General features: G+C 39.5%; 1 protein-coding gene across 3 annotated transcripts in view; it reads left to right on the top strand.

Moving 5' to 3' along the window:
• The window catches only part of sptbn1 (spectrin, beta, non-erythrocytic 1), a 308,382-nt gene that overhangs the window by 226,924 nt on the left and 59,060 nt on the right, over nucleotides 1-22,398 (top strand). For all 3 annotated transcript variants that reach the window (XM_063055879.1, XM_063055881.1, XM_063055882.1), the window contains 8 exons: nucleotides 1,018-1,169; nucleotides 9,327-9,500; nucleotides 9,729-9,820; nucleotides 10,452-10,532; nucleotides 10,638-10,753; nucleotides 11,100-11,212; nucleotides 11,752-11,939; nucleotides 17,713-17,830. In XM_063055879.1, the coding sequence (XP_062911949.1) occupies nucleotides 1,018-1,169; nucleotides 9,327-9,500; nucleotides 9,729-9,820; nucleotides 10,452-10,532; nucleotides 10,638-10,753; nucleotides 11,100-11,212; nucleotides 11,752-11,939; nucleotides 17,713-17,830 (1,034 nt within the window). The remainder of the gene's footprint in view (nucleotides 1-1,017; nucleotides 1,170-9,326; nucleotides 9,501-9,728; nucleotides 9,821-10,451; nucleotides 10,533-10,637; nucleotides 10,754-11,099; nucleotides 11,213-11,751; nucleotides 11,940-17,712; nucleotides 17,831-22,398) is intronic.

The raw sequence follows: 22,398 nt of genomic DNA on the forward strand, positions 1-22,398 counted from the left end.
TTTCCTCATGGAATCAGTCCTTTGTTTCCAGCTGCTGTTTCCCAAAGGCTTCAATACTCACCTGCCTCTTATTAGATTTGCAATGTATGAATTAGCAGAAGTAGTAAGTCATTTGGTTTCTCTTGTCTATTTTGATATTTAATAAGGTCATGGCTAATTTAATTGTAACCCCAACTGCACATTTCTGCCTTGCTGTACCTTAGAAAGAAACTTATTTTCTTCTGTGTCCCCTTTGACAAAGTGATTTCGAAAGATTTGGAATCGTCAGGAACATAAAACATTGTCTCTGCTTTAAATAAGCAGCCCTTTAGTTTCAAACACAAAAGGTTTTGGGTTCTACCCGGAAAGAAATCTTGCCTGTAAATCAACCCTGAATCTCTCAGAATCTTGTATGTTTCAGTCAAGTCTCATTTTTCTACATTCGAGTGCATGCAAGCCTTGCCTGTTTAACATTTTCCAATAAAACTTTTCGTATTGTCCAGGTCATTGTACTTAAACTGTTTTCAAAACATTAGCATCCTTCTATCTTGTACGTGGTACTACAAATGTGGTTTTGCTAAAATCCTATATATCTGAATAATATGCTTTTTTATCTTTACTGACAAAATGAAAATTTTGCATTTTCCTACATTATGTTCGATTTGCTAGGTCTATGCTCACTTTGCTTTATCAATATCCTTTTTCGTAGCCTCTTGTGTCCTCTTCACAACTTGTATATTTCTACTTGACTTTATGTCAAATTCATCAGCATGCCCTTGGTGCCTTAATCCAAATCTTTCATGTAAATTGAATAATATGAAGAAACTAAGTACATGTAGCCTCATTATCCATTTGCCTTGTGCCATCTATCCACTTTCCTGCTTGTGGATTAATTACGTTCCTGTTGCATTTTAACCTCCTGATGTGATCCAGTCTCACCTTGTTGAGTTAAACCTCTCCTTAATTTCTATCTTTAGGGTTGAATACATCATCAGTGTTGAACAATGACTAATTGAGGTTTTATTTTCCATTTTATAGATGAACGTGAAGCTGTTCAAAAGAAAACTTTCACAAAATGGGTGAATTCACACTTGGCACGAGTGTCTTGCAGAATCACAGATTTGTACACAGACTTGCGCGATGGCCGAATGTTGATCAAACTACTTGAGGTCTTGTCAGGAGAAAGACTTGTGAGTATTTAAGGCTTGTATTTTTACCTGTCTTCTTAGGCCCTCCAACTTGTAAATAAAATTTTCCACCAAATGTCCCATCAGTTCCAGGTAATATCTTAAAAATGTAATGAAATTATTTGTTGACTATGAAATTTAGAATGAGTATTTCCGTATTTTGAGAGTCCTCATTCATTGGACTCTTGAACCAGAGGGGATAAGTTCACTTGCCCCATCACTGAACTGTACTCAAAACCCATGGACTCACCTTCAAGGACTCTTCACCTCATGTTCTCTAGTTATTGCTTATTTATTATTTATTTTTTCATTTTGTATTTTCACAGTGTTTTGGGGGATTGCTTTGCACATTGATTATTGTCCATCCTGTTGTGTGCAGTCTTTCATTGATTTTATTGTGTTTCTTGTATTTAATGTGATTGCCCACAAGAAAATCAATCTCAGGGTTGTATATGGTGACACATGTACTTTGATAATAAATTTCCTTTGAACTTTGAATCTCTTATTGTAATTTAATCGTTGGATTCCAGATATCTTTCTAAAATGAACAGTCAGCATCACCTGCTCCCCAATTTCCCCACCAAAGGGTAATGCATCCTTCCAACAATGTGATTTCAGGGACTGTTCAAACCTTCATTTAAACTGTAGGCCGAAGGAAGCATTACCCACAATGTTTCTATAATGCTTCTGAGTGAGGAAGGCTTCATTCAATGGCTGGTCTTGCTAAATTAAAGAAAAATGTAAATGCTTGCTTTATTTGTAATCACTGAGCAGGAAGAAGCTGTGTGATCAGTTATTAAACATCATTAGTGCTAATTATATAGTATTGATCTTAATTGATTTTTATTTAATGACTCTTCCTTAGCTGTGCAGAATGCTCCATTGCTCTTAGGTGATTTCAACTGGCAGAGAAATTGTTCACACAAAGTATTAGCATGGTATTAACTGAACTATGTTATCATTTCCTATATGTGTATTTTCATGTGAGTTAATATAAATGAAATTCTCTGCAGTCCAATGGCTACAGTTTCCAACTGTTCCAATGATTCCATTGAGATCTTGGGTATGAATGATTCAAATTTGCAGTTCCTTAATAATATCCATGGTTTTTTTCATGCTACCATTTAAGGCCATTTCTGTATTCCTGCCATTATCTTTGTTCCAAATTAAATATGCAGTATAGAGGTGGTTCATTATCCAGTGCCAATTTGAAACCAATTTATCTTTCTGAAAATAATGAACACATCCAAATTTAAATATGCTCACAGGAATGATAGATAACAAATATTTACTGAAGATTAAATATTATTCTAATTATTGCTCATTGTAACAATGTTTCCATGATGGAATGGCGGAACAGACCCAATGGTGTGAATTACCTAATTCTGCTCCTGTGTATTATGGTCATTTTTAAGGCTTTTGAATACTATGGTTTTGCAAAAGTACATTGAATCTTCCTGTTTAGGAAAACCATTTCTCAGATTCATTGGATGGAGTTGTATCCCTGAAAGTACACATTATTACTCTATTCTGTCCTTGCAGAGTACACTGCAAATTTGCCTGCTCTACTGAATTATATTCACAAGACCATGATAATTAGTGGATTCTGGTTAATTAGGACATACTGGAACCAGTACTTTTTCGCCCAATTAAGTGGCTGCCCAGTTAGCCTTTTGAAATAGTTAAAAACATACAAAAAATGCAATCTAAAGTGTAACGAAGCAACAATTTGTGTATTTAAATGAAATACAGAACAAATTAGAACACTACACTTCCATAAAACTGTGAGTTAGTTCCCAATAGTTACTGACAGAGTACACTGCCATGTGCTTTTGACTGTAAATGAACAAAATCAATGTAGACATCTACTTTCATACAAGGCTCTCGATGATTGCATCCTCCAAGTCTTCATTTTCATTGTAACATTCAAGATGATTGTCTATATCTTCAAATCCTTCATAGTTCCTAACTTGCTGAAGTGGTGAAATCATTTTATTTTCACACTTGGACATTTTTGGCATCTTCAAGCCTGAGTGGTTGAAACCACAGTGAGCAAAATAGTTCTGAATTTTCTTACTGCTTATTTCTCACCAACTATCAGTGACTAAAATCACTGCTTTGTGAGCAGAAACACACTCAACAATCCCTATTTAAGAACTGTTCGCTCTGAACATGGTGTGGTGTCTAACAGTCCTAACAGTTTCGCAGGTGCTCACAACTCATACCAGTTAGAAACTACTCAGCAGCAGTTTCCTGTCTCAAGTGGGTTTGTGTCCAAAATAAACAAAGGGAATTCTGGCTGTTTTCTGGATTAGTTTTTGATCTTTAAGAGTTATCCCAAATAAGTGGCTGGCCCAATTAACTGGAATCCACTGTATACTAAATTCAAGGAATCATTCTCTTCTTTGGACATCAGTGCCTTTTATCAATTGGTCATGTTATGTGTTAAATGCATGCAATAAAAATGGCAAATGTCTTAATAGTTTGTGAAATATTCAGTTTTTCTAAGTTGATGCTAATCCTCTCCCTAAACAATAGCCTGGCATTGACAGCTGAAGTTAAGTGGTATTCAAATCTATACATATTTCCATCTGTTCTATTACTATTCCAGTCAGATTGCTTAACACATTGTGTATTATCCAGGTGACTCCCCAGTTCATTAATTGATCAGATGATAGTTTGTGGTGCTGCCTAGATTGTTTGGAGGATTGTATAATTTTCAAAATAAAAACAGTAATCCTGGAAAAAGCTCATGTGCCATCCCTTCCTAACACTCATTATTTGCATCAAGTATTTTCAGCTTAAGTTTGATGCAGATAAGACTCTGTATGTGTGGTTCTTTTTGTGAATTAGCTGTAAGAGTTTCTTTGAATGCAGTTGTAGCAAAAGTCATCAACTCTAATTCATAGTTATAAGAAATAAGGAGAACCATCAGTGGCAACAACACAAAAAAATTACCTGGAAGCCAGTGGTCCTGTTGATTTTTATTTTCAGAATCTGTTCACATACTTTAACTCTCTTTCACAGCTCACCACTAAAGGATTGAAAGGCTGCCTGACTAATTTGCAGGAATGCCAAGAGATTTGGTGATCAGAAAGATCAGGGGTTGATGAAGGGTCCTCTGGACACTCACAGAGGAATGGGTTCGCTGTGAATTACGAGGAGTTCATCACAGGCTTATTTGTGGGGACGAAAGAAAGCATTCTCCCATCATACAGTTCACATAGAGCAGAGGGGAACACTTCTGAATTTGTAATTTTTAAACTCTCTTCACTGCTGGGGTTTTATTTTGACTGGTTAATTGAGAACTATTCTCTATCAACTGTTGAGCTAGAAGCAGGCCAGGTCATTGGCTTGGGCTTAAAGCAAATAGAGAAAATGTATCTTTTAAAAGTACAAAGGAAACTGCAGCAGCTCTTCCCAATTTCATTTTCAGTAAGTTTGAGTTATTGGCAAACAAATTATCTTCCTAAAATCAATGTCAATTACTTGTGTGCAGCAGTGCAGCACCAGGTTTGATTGCCATGGAAAATAACCTAAGTAAAAAGCTCTCGGCCTGGGAATATGGTTGATACCAAATTCAGGCATAACATAAATAGCTGTCAAAATGTGAGTAAAGACACCATTTTTCAGATATCAAAATCATTCATGCCTTGAGTTTAAGAGCTGAGAGGTAATGTTACAGATACATAGGACCCTGGTCAGACCCCACTTGGAGCACTGTGCTCAGTTCTGGTCACCTCACTGCAGGAAGGATGTGGAAACTATAGGAAGGGTGCAGGGGCGACTTACAAGGATGTTGCCTGGATCGGAGAGCATGCCTTATGAGAATAGGTTGAGTGAACTCAGCCTTTTCTCCTTGGAGTGTCGGAGGATGAGAAGTGACCTGATAGAGGTGTACAAGATGATGGGAGGCATTGGTCGTGTGGATAGTCAGAGGCTTTTTCCTGGGATTGAAATGGCTAACACGAGAGGGCACAGTTTTAAGGTGCTTGGAAGTAGATAGAGAGGAGATGTCAAGGCAAAGTTTTTTTATACAGAGTGGTGAGTACATGGAAAGGGCTACCGGCAATGGTGGTGGAGGCGAATACGATAGGATCTTTTAAGAGACTCCTGGATAGGTACATGGAGCTTAGGAAAATAGAGGGCTATAGATAACCCTAGGTAATTTCTAAAATAAGAGCATGTTTGGCACAGCATTGTGGGTCGAAGGGCCTGTATTGTGCTGTAGGTTTTCTATGTTTCTAATCAGAGGACGTTATTTGAATGCTCCTAAACCTATAGTTAATGAAGAACTAAGCGAGTTTGCTTTCAATATTTTCATAACTTTACCCTTGTAACTAATTTGTTTTTACCTTTTGGAGACGGTGGAAATTTCCTTTGAATATTGTGTTCTCATTGTTGCTGAAGCGTTTTGAGTTTTCTCTGACAGTCTCCAAGCTCGTCTGTATGTTACCTTGCTTTCTAGTGAGTTTAGTCTTTAGTCCCCCATCCCATACAGTGCATCTTGTCCTTTCCACACAATACATCCAACTTCATCCTTTGACTAATCATCCAACATTAACAATGAAAGGCATTACCATGGTGGTATTCCCACCATTAACATTGTAGTCTCAACACTGACATTCAGCTACAGAAGTATCACAGACACAAGAGCATGTATGAGCAAGGGTAAGAAATAACTCGGCCCTGAAATCTTAGGGTCTGTTTGCCACCTGCAAGGCACAAGTGTGAAACATGATGAAATGATCTCTATCTGCCTGGAAAATAATCAGGAGCAATAGCCCTTTAGAAACTCAGTACCATCCAGGTAAAAACAGCCAACAACTAGCACCCATCAAATCACCCTAAAAGTTTATTCCACCTACTATTTACAAAATGCACCCCAGCTGCTATTCCAGGCTATTCCCAAATGTCACATCAAGAAGGAAAAGGGCAGCAGCCCACAGGATTATCACTAGTTTCTGCTTTCCCTTCACATAATGCTACCTGACTTGGAACTATATTGCTGGTCCTTAATAGTTTATCTTCATCTTGTTTCGATGAGTCTGAGCCCTGAAGCTCCTTGTCCAAGCATTTCAGGAAAGGACTGCAGCAGTTCAGGAAAGGGGCACTCACCATCACCAGATAGTTAGGGTAGTGTAACAAAACTGACCTTGTTGTTTCTGCTAAAATAAAAAAAATCTGTTTAAAAACACATATTGTACATGCATATCAACTCACTTGGCTTTCTACATATCTTGAAATGAAAACCTCAACCACTGCTTCACTGAATTGTGCTCCCTGGTATAGCTTGTCTATGAAGCTCCCTGAAATGGAACTTCAGTTTTCTGAAACACAGTATTGTTGAGCTGTTTAAGTTCCAGAGATAGTACAGAAAATTACTTATCCAGTGAGCTTCTTGGATCAGTTTGATGCAGGCCAAGAATCCCCTTGAATAAACAATGGCAACAAGCTGGAAGGTGGAGATTTCCTAAAATTTGTGAACTCACGTTGGAGAGCATGCTGATCTTGCCGAGAATATTTACCATTATGTCCATTAACTAATTATGCCTACTTTAAAAACAATATCAAGAATAGCCTTTTAAAATCAAGATTAAAGATTTGAAACATAAAGATTCAGTTCCAGAGAATTTAAACAGCTGGATCATCTAAAATTGCCAAATGCAGACTGTATGTCCGAAAACAGAAATGACGATCATTTGATGGAATTGACATTGATTGAGGGATTCTATTTTTTTTTTGGTCAACTTTCCTCTTCAACCATCATAATCAAAAGTAGGCCAATTAATCTTTTATCTTGTAATTATGTTGGAAGATGACTGTAGTTTAATAGCTGCCATGGTTGCCACCGTCATTATGTTTCAAAATAATTTCATCTGGAAGTTATGGTTTCTGACCTACTTTACAGACACTCTCTGACACTGATGATGTAGATGAAGCTGAGTATTTTGACTGAAGGAAACTACCCAATGTATAATGATTTGGCCGTCTATCATGCAGGTGTCATATACTTTGAACTAGATGCATTTTACATAGAGTATCATATTAACATTTTTATAGGTAACAGTAATGTTCATCCTTGACATAAACTGATCTCATTTCATAAAAAAATTATTTTTGTCCTTGAAGTTATAAAAAAAACCTTCTTTATAAATCTAAACAATTCAGAATCATAAAAAAATCATGACCCTGCAGAAGACTATTCAGTCCCTTGTGTTAGTGTCCTTCCTATTTACTTTATCAAGCTTCCTTTTTATTTACATACCTCAATTAAGTGACTTGTTAGAATGAATTCAGATGAGTTTGTTGTTACATACAGCAGGTTGCAATGAAATATCTTGTAGATGTGGACCTAGCAGAGTGAACAGTTAACATTGTAATAATAAATACGGTTCTATTTGCAAAACTACAGAATGGTGAAAGGTATAGTATTGCAAACTGAATAGTACAAAAGATATGCTAAATGACAATAATGGAAAACGTAAAATTAAGGCTTTGAGAACATGGTAACATCACAGGAAGGGGATGATTGATTGGTTCAGACGTCTGATAGCAATGGGGGAGAGGCTTTTATTGGGTCTGTTCTTCTAGAATAACGAGGTGTGAAGATGTCAATTCAACAGGGAATTGTTTATGCTTACAAAGCAAGTGGGGCTTTCAGAGTGTTAAAATATTATTTTTGAATAATTTCTTCTAAAATGGGAGCTGGAAATAAATTTGTTCAGTTATATTTCAAGAGTAATTCAGCAGAATCAGGTTCAATATCCATGGGTATATGTTGTAAAATGTTGTTTTGTGACAGCAGTACATTGCAATACATAAAAAAAAGCTAAATTTTTTTAGTAAGATATATGTATTATTATTTTTAAGATAAAATCATGTTAGTATAGTAGAGCTACTAGGACTTGATGTTTCAATCCCTATGGTAAATTGGCACTCTCGATGTTGACAGTGGGTTTGGAGTGGTGACGAGGAGGGAGGGTAGGTACGTCTTCGGGGTCATCAGGTGGGCACTCTCCTTCTTTGACATTTCGTTGATAAGCCCACAACGTCTCCAGAGGGCTCAACGGTGCTACCCGGCGTCCCAGATACACCCCCCTCAGTTCCATACCCTCCTGTCTTCATCTTGCAGCCCAGTTGTTGTCTTTCTTTTTAATCCAAATCCAACTGCTGCTTTCTTCTGCTGCATTTGACAAGGACTTGATTGTGTCGTGGTCTCTCGTTTCTCACAAATGACAAGGAGACGCAGAAAACTCGTCAAGACGTTTTAAACTTTAATTTGCAAATCAAAGCTGAGACAATCAGAAAGCTAGTAGCTGACTGCCCCTCGAGGCTTGTATACAGCATTTTTTATAGCAATTTCCTATCTTAGCTACATTATCATATCCAGTCGGCCTGTGATTACATATCATCAATATATCCACTCTCGACTTTCCACTATTGTTTTACTCCCCAACTTAATTATGTCCTAGTTTACATTTTAGACCATATGCCCTCTCATCCCTAACCACAGTTATTTCTTAATTAGTCTTGTGTTGACATATTGCCACTTATTTCATCACCTTACTCACCACCGTTATCTTTCTACTTGGTTTCATTCTAGTTCTCTTCATGAATTAATAGTGAACAGGTCAAAAGTCATGGCTGCATAGTGAATACCGTCTATTGAGCTAGCAGTGGTTACATAGTAAATATAGAAAATACAATGTGTACATTTGAGTAAATACTGTTGAGTAAATACTGTAATACATAGAAAATACAATGCATTTTCCAATAATTGCTCGTTGGAGGGAGTGACCCCTCACCCCCATCTTCTTCAATAGACTTGTCATAGATATAGCAACAAATCCCCTGCATCCCACTTCTACAGGGAAAATCTTGGTCTTCTGGCCATTCTGGGCAGCTACAGTTGCCAGTTCAGAGTACTTGGTCTTTTTCCTCTCATAAGCTTCTTCGACACCATCTTCCCATGGTACTGTCAATTCCACAACATATACAGTAACACTGTTTTCAAGTAATTACATGGGACACTTATGAGAAAAATCAGTTTATATTGCTGGGTAATCACCAGGATGCCATTTATTAGATCACCAATCATCATTGTTCTTTTACCTCATCATGTTTGGTGTTTACATATTCATGTTCTTTCTCTGCCAGCCTAAACCAACAAAAGGACGAATGAGAATCCATTGTCTTGAAAATGTTGACAAAGCCCTTCAGTTCCTCAAAGAGCAAAGAGTGCATTTAGAGAACATGGGATCTCATGATATTGTGGATGGAAACCACCGACTAACTCTTGGTCTGATTTGGACCATCATTCTGCGATTCCAGGTAAATTCACCAGTGAATGCCTCCGAAATCCTTAGGTTGATATAATCTTTTTTAAATTATTGGCCACTTGAATAAAATATGAGCAATCATTTTATAAAGCAAGTAATAATTTTAAAGCTTCTTAACTATCATTCAAAGGTACAGTTTAGGTTCAGTGATGTATGAAATTAAGCCGACTGAAAGATGTTAATAGAGCTTATTTTATTGACATATAATTTTCTTCTCCAGATCCAGGATATCAGTGTTGAATCAGAAGACAATAAGGAAAAGAAATCTGCAAAAGATGCCTTGCTGTTGTGGTGCCAGATGAAAACTGCTGGGTAAGCAGTACCACAGGGATTATCATAAAAAGTATTGCAGTTTGCTTGAAATAATAGGTCTTTTAAATTCACAGATTTGAATGTGGAATGCATTATGTTATTTTTGGAACATGTTATAATAATGTCTGGTTTATGGTTTCTGGTAGAATTTTAATTGGGTATTTGTGCATTGGTATAATTTTTGTTGTTTGAAAAATGTTAAACTTAGGCAGTAGCTTTATGCATAGGTTCTTCAATATCATTTCAAGACCTATCTAAATCACTTTGCAGTACCAGCCTTTGTTATTGGGAATTGTGAAATTAAAACTAGTTTTGGATGAACATGAGTTAAAAATCATCAACATCATGATATTTGAAAAGTAAAATAATCTACAAGTTTTGTTTTTTAAGTCTGTATAATAGTAGAAACATACTGTTGGGAGTTTTACTGCAGTTTCATCTTGGTAGGTAGAAGTTTCCCTTCTGTGTAAACGAATCATAAATCTGTTCATTAAGAATGTTTGGAGTTTTGCTAAATGTGGCAACTAGGAAAGCTTTCCCATGAAATTAAAACATATTTAGTAGCTTTAGCTTGTACTTGATTCCTGTTTAAAATATACAGTGAATGTATTTTTTTCTATCCACCCCAAAGCTACCCTAATGTCAACATTCACAACTTCACCACCAGCTGGAGGGATGGTATGGCTTTCAATGCTGTTATCCACAAGCACAGGTATGATATCATAACAGTTTAAAATTTTTGATTTACATTTGCTACCATCAGGTTGTTGTATGAATGTGTGCATCCTTTTCTATTCACAATATTTTACTTGGTCAGGCCGGATCTGATTGATTTTGACAAACTTAAGAAGTCTAATGCTCACTACAATCTCCAGAATGCTTTCAACCTCGCAGAGCAACACCTTGGGCTTACCAAGCTACTGGACCCTGAAGGTTAGTTTCTCATTTTTCAATTATGTTCTTGTAATTGGGGGAAAAAGTATGATTTCCTCCTTCAAAACTATTTGTGGAACATTTTCCCCCAGACACTATTGTTAATTTTCTACTTAAAAACAATCCATTTTTATCTCTTAAATGAGTTCTCTCCTGCCGCCTTTGGCTGTGCCGTATTGATCATCAGGTCACCAAAGTTTAAATTGATGTGAAGTTAAGAGAGGGGTTAGAATATATTAATCGTTATTAAGTTCTTCTGAATCTCTTGATGTATTTACCGTCAGTCACATATATTTGCTGTAATGCTGTAATTTATCATTGTCCTACATGAACCTTTGTTTACCAGATGTCAGTGTTGACCACCCTGATGAGAAGTCAATCATTACCTATGTGGTGACATACTACCATTACTTCTCCAAGATGAAGGCCCTGGCTGTGGAAGGAAAACGTATTGGGAAGGTAGTTTTAACTATGCATTTAAACTATTACATGATATTTTGAGAGTAAATCCTGTAAATAAAAAGAAACAGGGTGATATTATTTGCCAGTGAATTAAGATTGAATATCTGTCCTCATAGAACTTTCAGCTTTTTGCTTTGAAATCTTATGTTCAATTTTGAATTCTTAAGTCATTAGGCATAATCTCTGGGTCAAATAATGTTTAAAAAATTTTTTTTTAATTTTATGGGAATTTCATACCAGTTCTCAAAATGTAAACCAAAATTATAAATTTGTTGGGTGAATTGTAGTACCATGTTGCCTCATGACCAGCACATTAAAATCTTTTAAGTATCAATTTTGTTGATGCTGTTACTGATTTCATTTTGCTTGTCTTATCGTGATACAGTCATTTAACTCATTCCAAAGTATCTGTACTAACAAAATAAGTATCAGATTAAACAGGTTATGTACTGAAATTATTCTCAAGTTGTATTTGTATCATACATTTGTTTCTTGGTTTTAATCCCCTAAAATTGTTCTCATTGCATCTGCCACAGGTTCTTGACTATGCGATTGAGACTGAAAAAATGATTGAAAAATATGAGTCGTTGGCATCTGACCTGCTGGAGTGGATTGAACAGACTATCATCATCTTGAACAATCGTAAATTTGCCAATTCACTGGTTGGAGTTCAGCAGCAGCTACAAGCATTTAATACCTACCGCACTGTTGAAAAACCTTCAAAGTAAGACAATTCAAACATATATTGTTACTTTAATTTGCTTCATTAGTTGCTTATGGAAACATAACTAAGAGCTCATACAATAATTTAGCATGTCATAAGACCATAAATAGAAGTAATAGCTTTTCCAGTTGTTTTTAAAATGATGGCTAATCTGCCTCCACTGTTTGATTACATTATCCAGAAATTAACTAATCTATTACGAATGTATTTTTAATGCATGGCCATACACAGTTCTTAGTGTTACAAAAATACAAAAAAATCACAGTCCCGAGGAACAGACTTTTCCTCATCTTATTTCTAAATTACCAGCTCTTATCAGACAGGACCCTTTGAAATCTCCCATTGATATGCATGGACATAAACAGCACCTTTCGTTATACGCTGACGATGTCCTTTTGTATATCTCCAGCCCACAAACATCAATACCCACCCTTCTGAATCTAATTAATCATTTTGGTAGTTTCTCAGGTTTCTCTATTAATTGGGACAAGAGTGAACTAATGCCAGTCACTGCAGTGGTTAATACAGCATATTTACAATCCATTCCCTTTAAAATAACTTATGGTAATTTTTCCTATCTTGGTGTGACTGTTGCAAAAAACCCAGATGACTTTTTGCAAGTGAATTGGTAAAACAAATTTGAACAGGTTAAATGCAATATTGACTTTTGGAAAACCCTTCCAATTTCTTTAGTGGGGAGGGTTAACACAGTCAAGATGATTGTACTGCCACGATTTCTTCATCTTTTCCAGTGAATTCCATGTTTTATTCCTCTGTCATATTTTAAACAATTGGATTCAATTATGATACCCTTAATGTGGAATTATAAAGCCATTAGAATTACTAAAAAACACTTGTCAAAGCCCAAGGAAGCAGGTGGTTTTGCCCTACCAGACGTTAAAATGTATTACTGGGCTGCCCACCTATCCATTCTTGCATGGTGGAAAAAAGGCCCACCCTCTACCTCAGACTTGTGCCCAGCATGGTTACTCATAGAGCGAGTGCTTTGTAAGAAGACTTCCTTACCAGCTCTCCTTAATAGCCCCACTGCAGTTAATAAGTCACATTTTAGTAACAGCTTCGTGGTTGGCAGCACTGTAAGAATTTGGAAGCAGATTCAACTACACATTAAGGCTCCAAAAACTTATATTGACACTCCGATTTGTGACAATCATTCCTTTTTGCCTGGCCTGAATGATACTGTTTTTTCTACCTGGAAACAGAGAGGCATCTGAAGTGTAGGTGACCTATATATTAATGGAAACTTTGCCTCATTTGCACAGTTGCAAGCAGTTTACAATATCCCTGCATCTAGTTTTTTTAGATATTTACAAATTCAAGATTATATTAGAAAATATATACCTAACTTCGAAGTTTTAGACAAAACATGAGTCCCTGGGTGCAATAAATAAATTTGATCCTGTTACTCGTAGTGTCATATCCTATTTTTATCAGATCCTACATATTGGAGCTCGGGTGAATACCGCAGGTCTTAAACAGGCATGGGTGGATGAATTGGGTATAGAACTGACAGAGGAGGTCTGGGATGAGTGTTTAAAGAGTATATATGATTGTTCGGTCAATGTCAGACACAGACTTATACAGTTTAAAACAATACATAGACTCCCATTATTCCAAAGAAAAGTTGCACTGTTTCTACCCAGATGTTTCACCAGTTTGTAATAGATGTAAATCTGTGAACAGTAACTTGTCACATTCATTCTGGTCATGTTGTAAGCTTTATGCATACTGGAAAAGTATTTTTCACTGTTTCTCTGAGGCTTTTGGGAAGCGGTGGGAACCAGACCCGCTCATAGCCATCCTCGGAGAAACAAGCTCCCCATCTTCAGCCAATAAGTATGAAAAATTGGCTTTATTGTTTGGAATGGTGATTGCTAAGAAGTTAATCCTGCAAATGTGGAAAATGGACTCTGTGCCTACGTATGATCTGTGGCTGAGAGAACTGGCGAATACTTTACATTTGGAGAGACTGAGACTATGTATTGAGGACAAAGGGGACATCTTTGAAAGGATATGGGGCCCTGTATTGACTTTCTTACGGGTGAGGACTGAGGTTTTTTTGGTGCGGTGCACCTTTGCTGTGTATGTTTATTCATACTTTTTCTCCCTTTTGCGGCTCAATATTTAATTTGATTTTGTTAAGGTCATGGTTTTTGTAGATATGCTGTATTTTTTTGTTTGTTTGTAATAAAAAAAATAAAAAGAATATATATAAATTACCAGCTGTTAATTCTGAGAACTTGTTCTCCCATTTCTGAAAAGGCTTATCATCGGGAGCAGCCTCTCAGCATTGCTCTCTCAAGCCCCTTAAGAGGTTTTAAATATTCCAGTTCGGTTGAGCAGTCTTTTAAATGCTGCAGGGCACTAGTTAAGTCAATTTTATGTAGCACATGATTTGAAAGTTCAAACTAGATAGTGTTAATTCTCTTATGTTGTTTTGGTTTCTTAATTCACTTTTGACAACATCGGAAAAAATTGAGAGAATATTATTGTCAGATCAGAGTCTGGTTTAAAATCACTGGCATATGTCGTGACATTTGTTGTTTTGTGGCAGCATTATATTATAATACATAGTTTGAGTTCCCCATGACTGCCGCAGAGGGCATCGAGAGGAAAACCAACAAGCACCTGCGAAGATGGTTGGGAGTTCCCCCACTTCTCTTCAGTGGGCCTCTATATTCGATCTGGGCAACTGCAGCTTCCCTTGTCATCTGTGGTGGAGGAATTCAAGGTGGCAAAATGCAGGGCCTTATTAAGCTTGAAAGATTCCAATGACGTCTTGGTAAAGCAAGCAGGCGTTACAACCAAATCTGGGTGCAAGTGGGCAGCCAACGCAGCTGTGGAGCAGGCAATGTGTTCTCTGAAGCTGCGAGATATCATCGGCAACCCCTGCATCAGACGGCAAGGCCTCAGCTCAGTTCACTTCCAGCAGTGGGGAAACGCAAGCAAAAGGAACAGGCGAGACATGGTACAGGCTGAGGAAGGGAAGCGGATGTCAAAGACAGTAGAACAAGGGTCCCAGGGTGCCTGGACAAAATGGGATCTGCCCAAGCACAAGATCTCACGATAGAGTTATGGAGACTAGAGCCCTTCCGTATTTCCTTCCTCTTGCGATCTGTGTATGACACCCTTACTTCGCCATTACATCTGTACTCATGGGGGATGAGAGAGCACCCGAACTGTAAGCTCTGTGGTGAAAAGGGGACACTGGCTCATATACTGTCCGGGTGTAAAACAGCTCTAACTCAAGGACGGTATAGGTGGTGCCATGATAAGGTGCTTCTGGCTCTTGTTGACACAGTAGAACGAGAAAGATGCAAGAAGAGGACGGCTGGCACAGATTTGAGGAAGGCCATCACTTTCATCAAAGAGGGAGCCAGGCCTTTCGTAACCAAACAACCAAAGCCCAATCTGCTGCTAACGGCCAGGTCCTGGGAGATGAGGGTCGATGTGGGAAGGAGACTGCAGTTCCCGCATGTGGTGCACACAACCCTACGCCTGGATATTGTACTGTGGTCAACTGAAGACAGGAAAATAATCCTGGTTGAGCTGACTGTGCTGTGGGAGGAGGGATGGGAAGAGGCCCACGAGAGAAAGGCCTTGAAGTACCAGCCCTTAGTGCAGGAGTGCAAAGACAAGGGATGGCAGGCATGGTTGTTCCCTGTGGAGATCGGCTGCAGAGGTTTCCCAGCCAAATCAGCATGGCGGTTGTTGTCAGCTCTAGGCCTGGAGAAAAGGAGCAAAAAACAAGCAGCTCGTAGGATGGGGGAAGAAGCAGAACGAGCGTCTTGTTGGATTTGGAGTAGACGAGAGGAGGGAAGCTGGAAGCCAGGAGCAGATGGGTAGTGATTTGGCCACCACTGCCGGCCCACCAACTGGAGAGTATCGTGGTTAAGGGTCGAAACACTCTGTGGAGGTTGGTAACCACCTGCTGACATCTGCTCCTGGCTGAAGGGTACGGTTACCTTATAAGGTATCTGGAAGAAGCACCCTAACAGGTATATGTAACAAGACAAGCTCCCGGAGGGACAATCATTTCATTCTGGAAATCAGTATAATGCAGTTTTGTATTTTTCCATCTATGGCATGTATCTTGGGTGAGACCAGAAATGTACAAAGCCTTCCAAGTGTGCTATCATCAAAGTCTTGTCTAACAGCTGGAAAAGACTTTTAGTTGAGACTTTTATATTTCAAGGTATCCTTATGTTTTGGTTTTTGTAGAAAGAGCTTTGCACTCAGTGGCCACTTAATTAGATACAGAAGTGGAATCTAGTGTCGTCTTCCACTGCTGTACCTCGTCCACTTCAAGATTTGACATGTGCATTCAGAGATGCTCTTCTGCACACCACTGTTGTAACATGTGGTTATTTGAGTTACTTTGCCTTCTGTCTTGCACCAATAATCACTCCACAATCGAAGTTGTTTAGATCACATTTCTTCCCCATTGTGATATTCGGGCTGAATCCCTTGACCGTGTCTGCATTCTTTTATGCATTGAGTTGCTGCCATGTGATTGGCTGATGAGAAATTTGCATGAATGAGCAGGTGTACCTAATAAAGTGGCCACTGAATGTATATCATATTGGTCCATCTGATGCTCATCTGCTATGTGCTTGTACACTCAATTAACATGCATCTCTTCAGCCTCTCTGGCTTCCTTTCCCATTTAATTTTGAACTGTCAAAGATCTGAAATAGTTAACACTGAGCCCTTCAACTACATTATTGAAAAAGATTGTAAATACAAAGTTCAAAGTACATTTATTATCAAAGTATGTATACATTATACAACCTTAAAATTCATCTTACAGCTACAAAACAAGAATCCTGAAAAAAACATTTTAAAGAAGACTGACTAACACCCAATATGCAGAGAGAGAGAAAAAATACCAAATGCTACAGCTACCATCCAAAAAATAAACATAACTTTTGGCCAATAATCAGTCCACAATGCATCTTACAGCATTATCTCCTGTGATTTACCTGTGAAATTCTTTGCTACAAGCAGCTGTGGAGGCCAGGTCTCTATGATTAGGGAGATTCTTCATAGGTCAGGGCATGAAAGGATACAGGGAGAAGTTAGGAGATTGGGGCTGAGAGGAAATTTGGATCAGCCAGGATGTAATGGCAGAGCAGACTCAATGGGCCAAATGGCCTAAATCTGTTCCTACATCTTATGGTCTTATGATGTATAATATATTGCCATATATTGTCTCTTGGCAACTGTATGTGTCAGAAGCTTTTTTTTTACTAGTGGGTTATATAAAATTACCAGCGTCATAATTTATCTAGCTTGTTGCTAATCCTGTTAATTTTATCATGCCCCTCCACTCTGGCCTCTTACCCCTTCTCACTGCCTATCACCTCCCCCTGGTGCCCCTCCTCCTTCCCTTTCTACTCTGGTCCACTCCGCTCTCCTACCAGATCCCTTCCTCCCCAACTGTTTACCTTTCTGATCCATCTGGCTTTACCTATCACCTTCCAGCTATCCTCCTCCCCCCCCCCCACCTGTTTATTCCGACATCTTCCCCCCTTCCTTTTCAGTCCTGTTGAAGTGTGTAGGCTCAAAACATCAATTGTTCGTTCATTTCCATGGATACTGCCTGACCTGTTGAGTTCTTCCAGCATTTAGTGTGTGTGTCTGTTTTTCCCCCTTAATTTTGCTAAAAATTATGCAGTTCAAAATATTTTTCAAATAACCATACAGGAAAAGAATGGTTTAATTCTCATTGATATGTTTTCTCCTGCTACAGGTTTACAGAAAAGGGGAACCTGGAAGTTTTGCTTTTTACCATTCAAAGCAAAATGAGAGCAAACAATCAGAAAGTCTACATGCCACGAGAAGGCAAGCTTATCTCAGATATCAACAAGGTAACCAGGGAAGATGCCTATTTTATTTCTTTCTCAAAGGTATCCCCTTTACCTGAGAAGCAGATGTTATCTGTGGCTTTGGCTTACCTCTGAGATTCTCTCAACCAAATAGGTGCATTCCATGATTAGAAGTAGTTGTTTATTAGTGTCCAAATGTAGAGCCAAAGCAGAATTAAGTTGAACTTGTGCTTAAAATGCAGGATCCATGATGGGGACAGTAAAACATTCAACTGTAACATTTACTTTTTTACTTTTTTTGATTTACAGTTGTATAAACGTTATTAAAAATCTTGCTTTGTGATTAGTGTCCTCAGACCTCTCACCCTCTCTAAATCTGAAAAGTACTGTTAGTTTGACCTCAGAATCCATCTCTACGTCATCTATTCCACTGAGTCTCAAGTCACCATCAATGCTGAAGTTACTGTTTGAGATGTTAGGGACCAAGCAATTGTGGCCTTTAGCCTTTCCTTTCCGTTGGATTGTGACAAATTCATCCACATGACCTCCCTGCTCAAATTACCATCAATATTAAAATTATTGTTTGTGATGGTCTTGCTTTTTTGTCTTAGCCAGTGAAGGGAGATATCCTGTATGCCATTCCAGCTTTCCTATCTGCATATTCTGCTGCTTTGGGCATCAGTGCATATACACTCCCAAGTTCCCTCTCTTCGTCCAGTTTTCTTAGTTTTTCTCAATTTATTGCGTTTCCTTGATTTGTTTGCTCTTTCCAAATGCATTATCTCACTCTGCAGTTTATTTCAATTTTGCAACTTTTAGAACAGAATGTAGAACGGTACGGCACATTTCAGTTCCTTTTGGGCCATGATGTTATGCCAACCTTTTAACCCACTCCAAGATTGATCTAACTCTTCCCTCCCATTTAGCCTTCAATTTTCTTTCATCCATGTGCCTGTCTGAGAATCTCTTAAATGTACCTAATGTATTTGCCCCTGGCAGTGTGTTCCACGAACCCACCACTCTGTGTAAAGAACCTACCTCTGACATCCCCACCCAATACTTTCCTCCAATCACCTTAAAATTATGCATTCTCGTATTAGCTATTTTCATCCTGAGGAAAAAATTCGTGGCTTTCCACTCTATTTCTCTTTTATGATCTTATGCACTTGTAGCAAGTCACCTCTTTCAGTCTGAAGAGAAAAACCCTTGCCCACTCAACCTATCCTCATAAAACGTGCTTTCTAAAACGGGCAGCATCCTGGTAAATCTCCTGTGCACTCTTTTTAAAGCATCCATATACTTCCTATAATGAGACGACCAGAATGGTGCACAATTCTGCATATGTGGTCTAACCAGAGTTTTGTAGAGCTGCGACATTGCCCCACGGCTCTTAAATTCAATTAAGATAGAAACATAGAAAACCTACAACACAATACAGGCTCTTCGGCCCACAATGCTGTGCTGAACATGTACTTGCTCTAGAAATTAGCTAGGGTTACCCATAGCCCTCTATTTTTCTAAGCTCCATGTACCTATCCAGGAGTCTCTTAAAAGACCCTATCGTATCTGCCTCCACCACCATCGCTGGCAGCCCATTCCATGCACTCACCACTCTCTGTATAAAAAAACTTACCCTGACATCTACTCTGTACCTACTTCCAAGCCCCTTAAAACTGTGCCTGCTCGTGCTAGCCATTTCAGCCCTGGGAAAAAGCTTCTGACTATTTACACGATCAGTGCCTCTCATCATCTTGTACACCTCTATAAGGTCACCTCTCATCCTCCGTCACTCCAAGAAGAAAAGGCTGAGTTCACTCAACCTATTCTTATAACGCATGTTCCCCCTCTAAGTGGGGTCTGACCAGGGTCCTAAGTAGCTGTAACATTACCTCTCGGCTCTTAAACTCAATCCCGTGGTTGATGAAGGCCAACGTACCGTATACCTTCTTAACCACAGAGTCAATCTATGCAGCAGCTTTGAGTGTCTTATGGACTCGGACCCCAAGATCCCTTTGATCCTCCACACTGCCAAGACTTACCATTAATACTATATTCTGCCATCACATTTGACCTACCAAAATGAACCACCTCACATTTATCTGGGTTGAACTCCATCTGCCATTTCTCAGCCCAGTTTTGCATCCTATCAATGTCCTGCTGTAACTTCCGACAGCCCTCTACACTATCCACAACACCCCCAACCTTTGTGTCATCAACAAATTTACTAACCCATCCCTCTACTTCCTCATCCAAGTCATTTATAAAAATCACAAAGAGAAGGGGTCCCAGAACAGATCCCTGAATTCCTAACTAATGAAGGCCAACACACCATGCGTCTTCTTAACAACCATATCAACTTGCTTGGCAACTTTGAAGGAACTATGGACTGCAAGATCTCTCTGTTCCTCCCCACAATCAAGAATCCTGCCATTAACCCTGTTCCTTGCCTTCAAGTTCATTGTTCCCAAGTGTATCACTGCAATTTTCTGTATTTAACTCCAAATGCCACTTCTCAGCCCAGCTCTGCACCCTAACAATGTACAGTTGTAGCCTACAACAACCTCCTACACAATCCACAAATCCACCAAACATATTGACACATCCCTTCACTTCCTTATGCAAGTCATTTATAAAAGTCACAAAGAGCATGGGTTTCAGAAAAGATCCCTGCAGAACACCTCTGTTCACAGGCCTCCAGGCAGGATACACTCCATCTGCTACCACCCTCTGTTTTCTGTGCACAAGCTAATTCTAAATCCATGCCGCCAAGTTTCCCTGTGTCCCATGCCTCCTGACCTTCTGAATGAAACTATCGGGGGAACCTTGTCAAACTCCTTACTAAGATCCATGTACTCCACATCCACTGCTCCACTTTCAATAATTTGTTTTTCAGTTCCTTGAAGAGTTCAATCAGGCTTGAGGCATGTCCTACAGAGTCTTGCACTTATAACTCTCGGTTCGGCGGCTTAATCTAGGGGAAGACAGCCCTCGGCCCGCCCAAAATTGAGAAATCTTGTTTGGGTGGCTGCTGCGTGATGCGTCCCCTGTTAAAAATCAGTACCACAAAATAACAAACAGTGCACAATATGCAATTAAACAATCGAGCTTTATATTTCTTAATTTGACTTGATGGTTAGTAAAGAAACAAAAAAAGAAAAGGGCCCATTCTCATGAAACAGTCTAATACAATGTTGGCGCTCACGGTTCCATTCATTTGTTCCCCGTCAACCTCCGAGCGTAGCCGATTCTCGCTTCAAGTCCACTCCATCCGACGGTCTACCAACTCTCTCCATTCGCGTCTTCTCATCTCTCCCCAACAAAAGACTGCGAAATCCCTGCTCCCAGACCCACAAGAAAGAACAACATCCCTCTCATTAGATAGCCCCACATTTCAAAGCCCTGTTATCTCTAGTCATAACCCAAACATTGCTGTTACAGAGAAACCATTACCTTAGCAGTGAAACATTACAGAGAGGCCATTACACTAGCAGTGAAACCTTGCAGTGCATTACAATCTCTCTCCACCAACCCCCCCCAAACAAATTTAGTCATGTCTTCATGACGTTGAGATAATTCGCCAACCCTTCCTGCAAAACACAAAGTCCAATCCAGGTGTAAAAGGCAGTGACATATCCCCCAAAATGGTAGGGGTCACACTCTGTTCCCCTGGTGCTACCTAGGCCAGCCTATTCAGTGGCCTCATAATTCTCTGAGACCTCCGTACCTCCTCACTTAATTCTTCAGGTTCAGACACTATTGGGGATAATTCCGGTCTACCTGGCAAGGCCTCCCCCAACTTATCACTCATGCCCACCTACAACTGGGACCCCTCTGTCCCATGGCCAAGCCCCGCTTCATTCTTGCAGGGTCCTGCTGCAACTCAGGCTATCCACAGACAACACCCCCCCCCATTTCGCCGCCTCAGTAGGAGAAGGCCTGGAAGTCTCTTGCTCAATCAATGGGGAGTTAGCAAAAGACAGCATTTAGCACACATCCAGGTCCAGGGGTCCCACACTCCGAAAGTGGGACAAGGGAGCTGCCCGCGTAGGCAACATTTTCTGCCATATGCATCGAATGCACGACTTGCAGTATTCTTTGACCTCCGACTTCATTCGGGACCAGTAAAACCAGTCTCTGAGCAATCCATAGGTCTTTTCAACCTCCAAATGTCCAGAATCATAATGAAGTGACTTCAACGCAATCCTCCAGTACTACTTCGGCAGAACCAGCTAGCAACACCGAGGTCGGTCCGAGGGTGACGTGACCCAGTATAGGGTCTGGTTCTGCAACTCCAGCCGAAGCCATTCTCTCAGTAATGGAGGCACTGCCACGTATTTCGTCTTCTCTGCCTGAGCCATGTCTCCCTCTTCAGCCACTGACCTAATGATATCGATGCCCAGGTCGTCTCGCTGAGCAGCCGCCACTTCCCCAGAACTCAATTCCGGCAGCTGATTTGTCTTCAGAGCAGTCAGGTTACAGTAAACTTAGGGGATGGTGTCATCAGAAGCCCCCAGTTAATCCACTGCTCGATCCTGCCCACCTTTACCATCTGCCTTCATGCTGATGGCAAACTGACACATGGCCTTCATCCCCAGGGCAGGAACGCTCTC

This window comes from Mobula hypostoma, chromosome 8, assembly GCF_963921235.1.
Source record: "Mobula hypostoma chromosome 8, sMobHyp1.1, whole genome shotgun sequence".
NCBI classification, from domain to species: domain Eukaryota; kingdom Metazoa; phylum Chordata; class Chondrichthyes; order Myliobatiformes; family Myliobatidae; genus Mobula; species Mobula hypostoma.